This window comes from Acanthisitta chloris, unplaced genomic scaffold (assembly GCF_000695815.1).
Source record: "Acanthisitta chloris isolate BGI_N310 unplaced genomic scaffold, ASM69581v1 scaffold9699, whole genome shotgun sequence".
Lineage (NCBI taxonomy): Eukaryota > Metazoa > Chordata > Aves > Passeriformes > Acanthisittidae > Acanthisitta > Acanthisitta chloris.
This window is the reverse complement of record NW_008690822.1, coordinates 12,324-23,863: the sequence shown is the minus strand read 5'-3', so window position 1 is coordinate 23,863 and position 11,540 is coordinate 12,324. Positions and strand designations below refer to the sequence as shown.

At 40.4% G+C, this 11,540-nt stretch overlaps 1 protein-coding gene across 1 annotated transcript; it reads right to left on the bottom strand.

Annotated features, from left to right (window-relative positions):
* Positions 1–530: 530 nt before the first annotated feature.
* On the bottom strand, positions 531–6,030 carry LOC103809162 (putative deoxyribose-phosphate aldolase; the record flags this gene model as incomplete). The annotated part of the gene is made up of 3 exons (XM_009081978.1): positions 531–730; positions 2,183–2,332; positions 5,900–6,030. Coding segments are annotated over 3 exons (338 nt in total), but the record flags the coding sequence as incomplete, so codon positions are not given.
* Positions 6,031–11,540: the final 5,510 nt, after the last annotated feature.

Here is an 11,540-nt window from a genome sequence, read left to right as displayed (position 1 = left end):
TAACTTCAGGAGCAACTGTGGATACTCAGCTGTTCTAGAAATCAAGCCACTTTTATTCAAGGGTCTAAATATGGATGTCTGTGCCCAAGTTTGGGGGGAAAAATACAAAAAATAAAAAAGAGGGTGGGGTTTTTTTTGCGACAGAAGACATTTTATAAAAGAAAGTAATAGCCAAGTTTCATTCTTTCCAGTTACAATGCTTGAAACTGAATCAACATAACAATTAATAGTGCAACACATCTGTGCTAGGAGATTTTGTCTGAGGTGAATGGAAATCTATTCCAAGATCAGTAGCTCTTAATTAGCAATCTGAAACATTCCACAGATATTTCACATTCTGTGACTGCAAAGTGTTACCAGGCCACCTAAATCTTTTTCATAGTGTTTCAGTGTTGCCATTAATAAGCTTTTCAGGCTGGTCTGAGGAACCTTGCAAGATTAACTCAGCAAATCTGTAAGTATTAACTATTTAACTATTTCAGAACTACCATTTTTTCTGCTTTTGGATCAAGTACAAGCAGCAGACTTGAGCACATTTTTAAATACTATAAAACATGAAGAAGTGAGAATTAGGCCTTTAATTCCATCATATGCACTTGGTTGTCAGAAGATTTCTGAATGCTGTTTGCTTAAAGACCTCTTTTGTAAAAGTAATTCTGAGTTGATGTTGTGTCTAAGCCATTGCCAGTTCATGCTGAAGAGCATAAGATCCAGTCACATGATAGAAAATCTGCAAGAAAAAAAAGAAAATTTATGATGGAATTATATATGACTATAAAAATGAAAGTGTCAAGGAAGTAACAAATTAAAGGCATGCCAGATGAAGATGATAGATATTTGTTTGTGTGTGTGTGCCTGCATAAAATATGATGCAATATACCTTTATATATTTGTTTGTAGGATATGAGCTAAGGACTCTTGCTGCCGTGTTTGGAAAAAAAAGAAGTAAAAAGCAAAGACTCATGTTGCTTTTAACTAAGCTTTCAAAAAGAGCCAGGTAGAAGCTAATGCTTTACTCTGTCATCTGATTTTGACAATTTTAGTATGTTTGTTTTACTGAATATAATGATTGGGACATTTTATCTTCCCTGTTTTCAGATGGTACAGTATAGCAGAGCTTTGGTCATGATTGTGCAATCCCTGTCAGATAAAAGGATACAGCCCTTAAGAAACAAGAATTAATGGTGGGACACAATTCCTGGCTGTGTTGTAGGACTCAGCAGTGGCAACAAGGAAGCTTATGCTGCTTTGTCTTAACCAGGGACATGAGTTTATGTCAAGAGTGAGGCAGAGGGAGTCTGGCAATGAAGCCAGCCAATATTATCCTCATTGCAAGAGTGAGCCAGGGGTTTTCAACAGTCATGAATATTACCTGACATCTCTCAGCTGTTCTATGTTTCTTAAGACATGTCAGTATTTCAGTTGCTAAGAAAGGTGGGAAAAGGCAAAAACGAGTGCTTCATTCCTCCCCTAAAGTCCCTATATCTTATGTTTTCCCAGCAGTAGCAACAGCACAAGGACTCAAACTTTTTTCTTGGCTAAAGCTAGTATCACCTCATCTTCTGGGCTTAATGAACATGGGAGCAAAGTTCAGAAGCCCTAATGTTTGGGTAGTTCCTATGACACTACACTGTTCCCAACTGTTCTGCATCCTTTGGGGTTGATACTCTGTGCCAGTGGTGTAGGTCATGGGTAGAGAGGTCAGAACACTTCCTCCCACTGGGAACTTCTTCCCCAGGAAATAATCAGCATGTAAAAACTTCTGTCAGCAGCACCGTATGTAGGATAAGATGCAACTTACTCCACAGCATGGAAATATATCATGAACAGTTGTGGCACAGTGGAACAAAAGGTCTGTGAGGTATTTTTTGGGTGAGTTGAACGGGCAACAGCTGAGAGGTCAGGGGAGTGCACTGCATTTGCAAAAGGCTCCATATGTGTACAGACTGAGCCTCTTTGCTCACTGTACTGCAGACACAGCCCAGGCAATGCTCAGCTGCTGGAGATTCAGAGTCCCAGGTGTCTGTGATGACAGGACAAACATAAAGAAATACTGGGCTGGAAGTGAACCTGTCATTAATGCTCAACTAGATATAGGTTCTATTTCTGAATAAACAGTAAGCCAACACATTTACAAAGATTACTATTTATCTCCACAAGTTGAAAGCCATCAACAACTAACCTGTTGCTCAATGTCTCCCAGCAAACTACTAGCACCCAGGCGAAAGAGCTCTGGTGTTAGCCATTCTACTCCCAGTTCCTCCTTCACCAGCATAAGCCAAGTAATAGCCTCTTTTGCTGTCCGAATGCCTCCAGCAGGCTTGAATCCAACCTTTATATGGGAAAAAAAGAGAAGAGCAATACACATTTTCACTCATCAGCAACCCTAGAGGAGCAATCAACAGCTGTACACCTGCAGGCTCAAAGTGCCTGTGGTGTATGTAACAGCTCTACCTGGCAAGGACCTGACTGCAAACAGGATAAGCTCTGGACTAGTGCTGAGAGCTATCAAGTCTCAGCCATCACTGTGAAAGATAATATTTTCATCCTGAAGAAGCAATACTTCTGACCTCAGTGCATTTTCTCAGGAGCTGGGCTTGATGTCTAATGGGAGTACTTTGCCTACTGCATATATTAAGCCAAGGGATTTAGGCAGGACCTGGAATATCTGCATAATCACCTACTGCCCGTGCTGCAATCCAATTCCAAATATATAACAATAGGAACACATGGAATAACCTAACACTAAAGAAGCTGAATTAAAGCATATGAGGCAGCTGACTCGTGGACAGCAGTGAGAGATGGCTGTACTTTACAAAAAGCCTGTGCACCACAGTTACACATGATCTGGCTGTACACTCAAGCCTCTCAGAGGTTTAATTTTCACTAAAATTTTCCAAATGGGAATTAAATCAGATCTGTCTTTACCAAAAATTGAAAGTTTTGTGCTTCATAGGAACTGCAAAACTTCTCTCCCAGCACATGCTGGATATGCTTTCAGACACTTGATGGGAGATACATGTCATATTTGGTCAGATGAAGTGCCATGCACATAGAGGCACACAGGCCAAGTTAAAACCTGTCCTTGAGGTAAAGCATGTCCTGAATGCCATGATGGACCTGCTGAGCAGAGCCAACACTGAGGCCACTTGGCACACACCCCTAATGCCACTCTCTTATTTATGTGCCATTCAAACACACCTCATTCTGAGACAGCTTGTGACACAGTTATCAGATCCCCCATCAAGATTTTTGTCACCAGCATTAGCCAAAATGTTGGGCTGTAGCAGCTAACTAAACTCTTGAAAAAACAAGGAGACTTAGGAAGTGTTTCTGCATTGAAAAAAGAGTAAATATGAAGAAATGCAGTATATAATTCTTCCTGTTTCCCTCTTTATCTTCTGCAGGAATTACCATTTTGATTTCTCTATATACCTTCCTGAAACCTCACTGCATTAAGGATTTCTTTGTACTTTATGGATGTAATAGTGGAATCAGAAAGTATCTGGGTTTAAATGTGTTTGGTAATCTTTTTTATGTAGTGATTTCAGGACCAACAAACACAGAATAAATCCTTCCCTCATGCTGGAGCACTGTGATAATGGCATATTTCCAATAAGATTATAAAGAACAATAGCAGGAAAACCACAAAGACTATGTTTTTGTGGATGGACAAACAGATGCATGAAGGTATGTGCATACATCTGTTAACATCAGATTTCCAAAAAGAACTCAAACCACAGCAACTGGAAAAGCATCTCCTAGATAATAAATTAAAGTAGTTGGAATGTGTTTTCCCTTAGGAAAAGAAATTCGAATGAAATTTGAATTTCGATTTCTTCCTAGAAATATTACAGCTCTTGGAGATATTCTGTGGCAAAAACAAGTAACATGGAGTTAATAAGAGAATTAAAAACATCATTCAGGATTCCTTCCCCTTTTAGCAAATTCTGAAAGCTCTTTTCTTTGCAAAAAAAGCTGACAAAGACAAGCCTGTGCTCTGCTCCATTTAGCAGCTTTCCAAACAGCACATCTGACTGCCATGAAAACGCAGAAGGGAAGGGGGGTTGGAATTTAATTCAAGAGCAGTACAAAGTCCAGCTACCACTTTCCTGCTGTTTCACAGCATTTCATTATTTTGCTTAATAAGTTCATCTCCTCAAGAATTTTCTCTTCACCTTACATTATTAAAAGTAATAAGTTTTTCTGGATTGGGGGTTTTCCCAACAGAAAAACCAATTTATGTATGTCCTTCAATAATGACAGGAAAAGATTATTTCCCATTATATTGCACACTTTTCATATCACCACCACAGCTTATCAGTCAATAAATGTTACTCTGCAACTTGTTCCTTTCCTTGAAGAAGTTTAATTTCTGTATTAACCTGTTTTTCCCAGGCAACGCCTTGCTCGAAAGCATCCCTATAGCAGCAAAATTAGTTTGTTAAAGAAACCATTTAGAAATCTCCTGTCACTGATAATATTGTCTTCAGTTAATAAAAGTACATAAAGTCAGTTTACATCTAATTCACCGATGCACACATGCACACAGACACAAGCACTTATTCTTAATAGCACATTTTATGCCATGAATGCATCCTTTTAAAGCAAAAGGTGAATTCAACATTTATATCCAATTATAGGTACAAAGCTGTGCTAATGCAGCAGAGCCCAGCTCCTGGCACACAGCTCATGCAAGCAGTACTGGTGCTGAGGTGAGTCACCCAGCCCCAGGGATCTGCCTGGTGATGCTCCCACAGAAGTAAGATTAGCAGAGCTGCTCGAGTTGTCATGTGGCAGAGAGAGATGCAGGGCAGGGAAAGGAGGAATAAGGACAGCCCAGGGGCCCATGCTTAGCTTCACCTAGATGACTACAGAGAGCAGATGGACACGTGTCTAACCTGGTGTCAGGTGTTCCTGAAGCTCCACCAGCCCCTGGAGCCATCTCAGCCTCTATCCCACTGCTCACCCAGTGTCTTAACATTGTACCTTAAAAGGCCTCCCAGCTGTTGAAGGGACAGAAGGATAAGCTGGAGAGGACAGAAAAAAATGGGGAGAGGGTCTTAGCTAGAGATATGATTTCCTTCCCAAAGGCTGCAGGTGAGGACAAAGCCCACTGCTGAACACCTGCACCAATCTAACTGGCAGCTCCTATTTGCCTGTGGATAAAGGAGGTCAGAGGTGGCTTAAGCCTTCCTGGACGACCTCCTCCTTTCTCATGGCTTCACAAGGATGAATGCATGGGTAACTCACCACTGGCTCTGCTGTATGCTCCACCTTGCTCCTTGCCTCCACTGAACCCACTTTACTGTGACCTGATGTCCACCTTGCTCCTTGCCTCCACTGAACTCACTTTACTTTACTGTGACCTGATTGATAAACATCATGTACCAGGACATAATGTTCTTCCAAATCCTGTCCCTCCCTCCTTCCCTCCATCCCAGGCACCAACGGGATCTGCCTTCTTGTCCCCTTGGAAAGCCTCTCTGACAAGGGAGGAAAGAGCAAAATTTATCCCTTGGGTTGCCAGAACAAAGCCAGAAAATACAGTTGTGTACACTGGACAGACTCTCGATGGCTCTGAATTTGTACAGCTCTGCTGGGGTTTATGGCAGTATGTCAGGCACTATCAGCTTGATATTTACCCTGTTATTAATGGAGGTGACCATTTAAATACCTTCAATGGTGGAACAAAATTCAAATCCAAATGCAGCAGGGGATGCATTAAGATTGCATGAGCTTTTACAGAATGAAGTAACAGTTATTCAAGAGAGAGAACCCAAAAGTGTCTTTTTTTAAAAAAAAAGTATACAAATAATAGCAAATTAATCCTGTTATATTCTGATTTCCTTCTGAGTGAGTCTGTTTGGTTAATTTTTATGAAGGTAGTGAGAAATACCTTGTTGCCAGTTTGCCAGTAGTATTCCTTAATGGCTCTCATCATGACTATCCCAACTGGAAAAGTCGCATTTTCCACCTCCTTTCCTGTAGACGTCTTTATAAAATCAGAACCTGAAAGGAAGTGAAGAGCTTTATGGTAGTTTTAAAACAAGAGTCACTCTGCACATACATAGCTCACAGCCTCCAAAGATGTTCTCCTGCTTTACAGAGTTATGAAGCTTTCCTTTACACACCTGTCCCTGTGGTGTTGGTGCTAACCTTGCCCTGGTCAAGGCTAGAGAAGAACATCTCAGCAGCTAAATGAACATCCCAGATCTTAAATATTTGCTCTAGCTACCAAACCAACAATATCTTCAGGACAGTCCAGGAATGAGTCTGACTAACCACAACAATGCAAATTATTTCCTCCAAACAAATTTTGCATATTGTTCAACATTTTAGTTTTTCCACAAGGATCCTTCTGAATAGAAATTATTTTCACCAGTATTTTTTAATTTAACTTTGCATCTACTTAGTCTCACATTTGACAGTCTAGTATTGTATCTCCCACACCTGTTTTTAAGTGAAAGGAAAGATATCCCATATGCATTTTTTAATACTGTAAACCAAGGGAAACTCCCTTCTTATGCATTTTGCAACTGTGACATTGAAAGTTACTGTGCTTAAATCCATGGTCTGACACAATGCAGGAACAAGGTCAAAACACCTGTATTATTTAAAGAAGGAGAGACAGCCTTGGCTTACTTTCCTCTGGTTTCTCACTTGTGAACAATATTCTCCACTGTCTATCCTAATACGTGTGTAACATTCTTGTGTATTTTTGCTGTTCTGCATTGGCTTAAAGAGAATCCTGCAGCACAGTATAACAAAAGGACAAGAGAGTAACACAAAAAATGTGCCTTTCAGTGTATGATCCTGCACTGGCACAATGCAATGACAAACTTCTTTAATTTCATTAGGACGCACTTCATCCCTAGGAACCTACTTCTTAGAAAAGGTGTACTGTGGGATCATTAATTATCAAAAGTAATTGGGAGAAGAAGAGGGCTAATTCAAACATCGTGTAGTAGTGCATCATCCACTTAAGTCAATTGGAACTGCATCTGCTTCCACTTCAAATTTGGCTTAGGGTCCATTTTGTCTCTTCTGTGAATGCTGATGCCTCGACAACATCCCCTGGAGTAAGGAGGGGAAGTTTCACTACTGGCTCAAACTGTGGAGTTGCCTAGACTACATTGTGATGATGTGCTGCAGCACACTCCAGAGAGCTGTGTGCCTGATGGCACAGCTGACTGGCACACAGCTGGGCTCAGCCCGATGGGAAGGTAAGACAAAGCCAGAAATGTTTCTGTGTCCTGTGGCTTAAACATAATCAAATGGTATCACTAACTTCGGGTCTTGTCAGACCATAGTTTTCTCTGTAGGTTTCCTGTCTAGGCACCATCTCAGCCCACAGGTGATTAAATTGCACCCTCCTGTGACAATTTCCATTCAAAAGAGAAACAGTTATTTGCAAAAAGGATTCTAACTCCAGAGAAAGTGCAACGTACAAAAGAGGCAATTAATAGTCGATTGAGCTTTGCAGAGAATGGAGCACACAGGAGAGACAATTGAGTTACACATTTCAGAGCTATTCCCTTCCAGAGAGACACCACGGACATCTGATAGTCACATTAACACAAGGAACAGTAGAAGTGAAACTTCAGCAGCGCCAAATTATATTTTTAATTTCCCTTTCGAAATGCAGCACTTAAAGTCCTTCAGTGCAATACTTTTCATTTTTTTCTACTATAAGGTAAGTCAAAGCTTTTATAAGTCTTATAATTACAAGTCTCTATGGTACAGTTTCATTAAAAACTTTCATTAAACAACAGCTGCCCTTGTATATGGTCTTCTAATCAATTTGGTCAAACAGAATGACTTCTAATCAGCTGTTGATAAAAATAGAAGATGAAATTTTAATTCTAATAGATTAACCACAAACTCAAGATAGTCTTCAAAATCCATCTAGTTCTATTCTCCAGTGGATTTAACGACTATTCAGCAACTCATTACTAAATAGAACAAGATGAACATTTTCCAGTTCATTAAAGAAATGTACTATGTATTTTTGCATTGTCCTCATGATTCGTTACAGGGAGTCTTAATTACAAGATAATGGATAATGGTTATTAAATGCAGACTCCAGTAATGAAGCTCTATTCATTTGCGAGCCTCAGAGACTGCAAAGAGGGGAAAATAAAATTACTAGCTTCAAAAGATTAACGGATCAAATTATTATTCAATTTTGAAAATCTCATTCAGACTTCATAGAAACAAGAAGAGATTAAAAACTAGTATTAGTACAAAAGTAGTGCATTTATATATTTATTTTTAAATAATATCTTAAGGCTATTACCAGAATAATCAGCTTTAGATGTGATTATTAGACAAACATACAGCCAATTTAGTAGCATCCTCTAACAATGAAAACAATACATTTTTATTTCCTGAACAGATTCTGTGTGTGACACAGGATCTTGCTAGCAGGACTGCAGACAGCCTCTTGCAGGAGACAGGAGATGCACACTAGCAGAGAGAGCCACAGTGGAAGGTGCTATTATTAACATTTAGATTTCAGGAGTAAAAAGGGGGATTTAAAAATCAACTGCTGCCATAAAAGGTACCTCATTAAGTAGACTTTATGCCAGCCTTGGAATAATAAGAGAGTTTCACCAAGTCTCTTTCTTATTCAAGTGTTCAAAAACAAGTCTAAGGAATGAAGTTCAGCAGAGTTTCATCTGGAAATTGAGGTGATGATTGAGAAACCTGAGTTTTATCACCCATCTTCTCATCTTGCTGTGAATGTACACACTCAAACAATCAAGGCTAAAAGACATGCTGGATGGCTTTCCCCTTCCTCAGAGCAGGTTACATGATTCCATGAAGCATTAAATCAAAGATTTTACAAAATGAGTTATTCAGGGTAGATTTCTAGGCCCACTGAGCCTGGAAAAGACCACACTTCCTACTATTTTCCAATGTGTAACCACAACAGTACATTGCCTGTCAAGACAGCGAGTCATGGAAGACTAATTGAATCAGTAAAGAGTGGTGACATCAAAGCCTTTTGAAGCACAGCAGCCTCACACACCTGTTTCAGGTGGCCTTGGTGCCAACCAGTAACCCACCTGTGTGTGGCTCTCTGCAGCACCACAGCCTGGCAGGTACAAACTGCATCAGCTTACTTTAACCAGAGATGGAAATCTGAATGACCTTTATAAAATGTGAACAGTGCTGCAGCCTCTGTTTGAAAAGCTCTTTCTGGTCAAGAGCCACCAAGCTCTCAGCACTGTTGGGAGCCAAACCACTTGGGCTGCAGTGACAGCCCTTGTGAAATAAGGTGGAGTATTTTCATAGAACCATAGAAACATTTAGGTTGGAAAAACCCTTTCCGACCATCAAGTCTAACGGTTAATATTACACTGCCAAGTCCACCACTAAACCGTGTCCCTAGTGCCACATCTACATGTCTTTTAAATACCTCCAGGGATGGCAACTCAACCACTTCCCTGGATAGTCCGTGCCAGTGCTTGACAAGCCTTTCAGCTGTCAATCAGTCTTAACAGAGTTGTCAACCTCGTTGGTTTAGGACTTTAAATCCCCTCTTCCTTTGCACTCTTACTTCCCATACAGTGACCCTTAGCCACTGTTCTCCACCAAACACCACTCAAAATAATCCAGCTGAATGTGCACCAGAGAAAAGAACATCAGTGTCTTCACACTACTTTGCCTGAGTTCATATCTAGAGGTCAAGGTGAAGTCCATTATGTCATTTCTATTCTAGATACACAACCTCATTTAGAGTAGCACCTGAACAAACGTGCAGAGCTGAGGTATACAAAAGCTGAGTGACTTGCCCAAGGCCTCTCAACAAGCATTTGGCAGGGCATGCATTGACTGCTCTGGTCTCCCAAAGGTCAGAGGAGCTTCCCTAGCTTGTCTGCCCTATTGCTGTCCTCTACACCATCTCAAAATGCTACAAAGCTTTCCAGTCCACATAACATTGAAACAGAGCATGAGAAGTGGAGAATCTTATTCAGATGACAGCATCCAGGAAACACACTCTGATTCCATAATTAAGCAATAAGGAATAATAAGCAGTATAGCAATCGTGGAGTAATCACAACCTTTTGGTTGTGAAGTGTTTCAAATGCCCTTGGGGAATGATTATCTCCTGATAACTACAGACTCTGTGTTGTTTCGTTAGTCTTAATAAAGAACAAAGATGTGTCTGGCAGTTTTAAACAATAGTTTAGAGAGAGATGCTTGCAGAGGGACAATTATGCCATGCTACTTTTTAAGTATTTCCAATGAGCACAAATATATCTAGGTTGCTGCAACTCAGATATAACAACTTGTGATGACACAGGGTGAACACATACCCTTCTAAGATTTCTAGGAGTGGTGGCAAAAAGAGGCAACTGCAATTGAGGGGACCTGCAATATTACTTGCTGTTTCTGCTGACAGGGTTGCAATGATAAAATAATATATTATCAAATGTGAATAAAGTTCATTAGCAAGTCATCTTTCTATTTTCTGAGTACCTAAACCAAAGGTATTCCGATTCATGCAAAATTAACCTGACTGGGGGCAACCAGCTTATCAACTCTCTGAAAATAAGGCAGGGCAAGATATCAAAGGCTAATGTAGTAGCTGTTTCTTGTCAGTTGAGCCATCATAAATGTCCACTTAGACGTCCTTATCCTATTTCAGTGACAAGATCAAACGCATTCCCTGATAGCTTAACTTTGCCATTGAGAAGAAAATACAAAGCTGTGACGACTCACTTCAGCAGTAGCTCACCAAGTAGCTTTAGCTCCAAAACATGAGGCTGCACTGCCAGAACACTTGGTTAGGTGCCTGCACATGTTTTCACATGCCTGTGTCTCAGCTACCATTTTGAAAGTTGCTAGTTTACAACTTGGTACGTTGTGAACTGCCCATTTTTTGCAATTTGTTTTGAAAAAGTGCCTGCACAAAGGGGGAAAAATCATCCCATTATAGGGCCCCACGTTTAATATCTGTTCATACGTAAGCCAACCTTTCTAAAGGCCCATCCTATCATCTCAGTTTGAGTTTCAAGACTCAGAATGGATACTTCCTTTCTTGTACACCACGTCCAGTATCAGGGTTTCTGCAGGCCAAACGATGCCCTTAGGAACACTTACACATGCACACAAAGGGACAAATTATTAAGTCCATACTTAGGCAAAATTCCCTGTAGATGATGTCTGAAAGAATTCAGCATTGCTGAATTATGCATAGCTTGCTAATGCACTATTATAGTGTCTACCACAGGTCTCCATAGAATACTATTACTTAATTAGTATTAGTTTCTTGTGTGTTCATTTAAAATGCATTTCTTTAGAAGGTTCAACAGGAAGTGCCATACCACCTTCTGTTGCTCAGCTACATAGCATAGGCACTTGCTATTTTTAGAGCATTCCTTCCAATCCAATCCCTACTTGGCATGGGGAAAGTGAAGATAAATAATTGACATGTGCTCCAGGACCAAAGGCCACAGCTGGAATCCCTGTCAGTGGTGGCTCTTGGCTTTGGGCCATGCTAAAGCACAGGAGGAAACATGTTCCCAGGC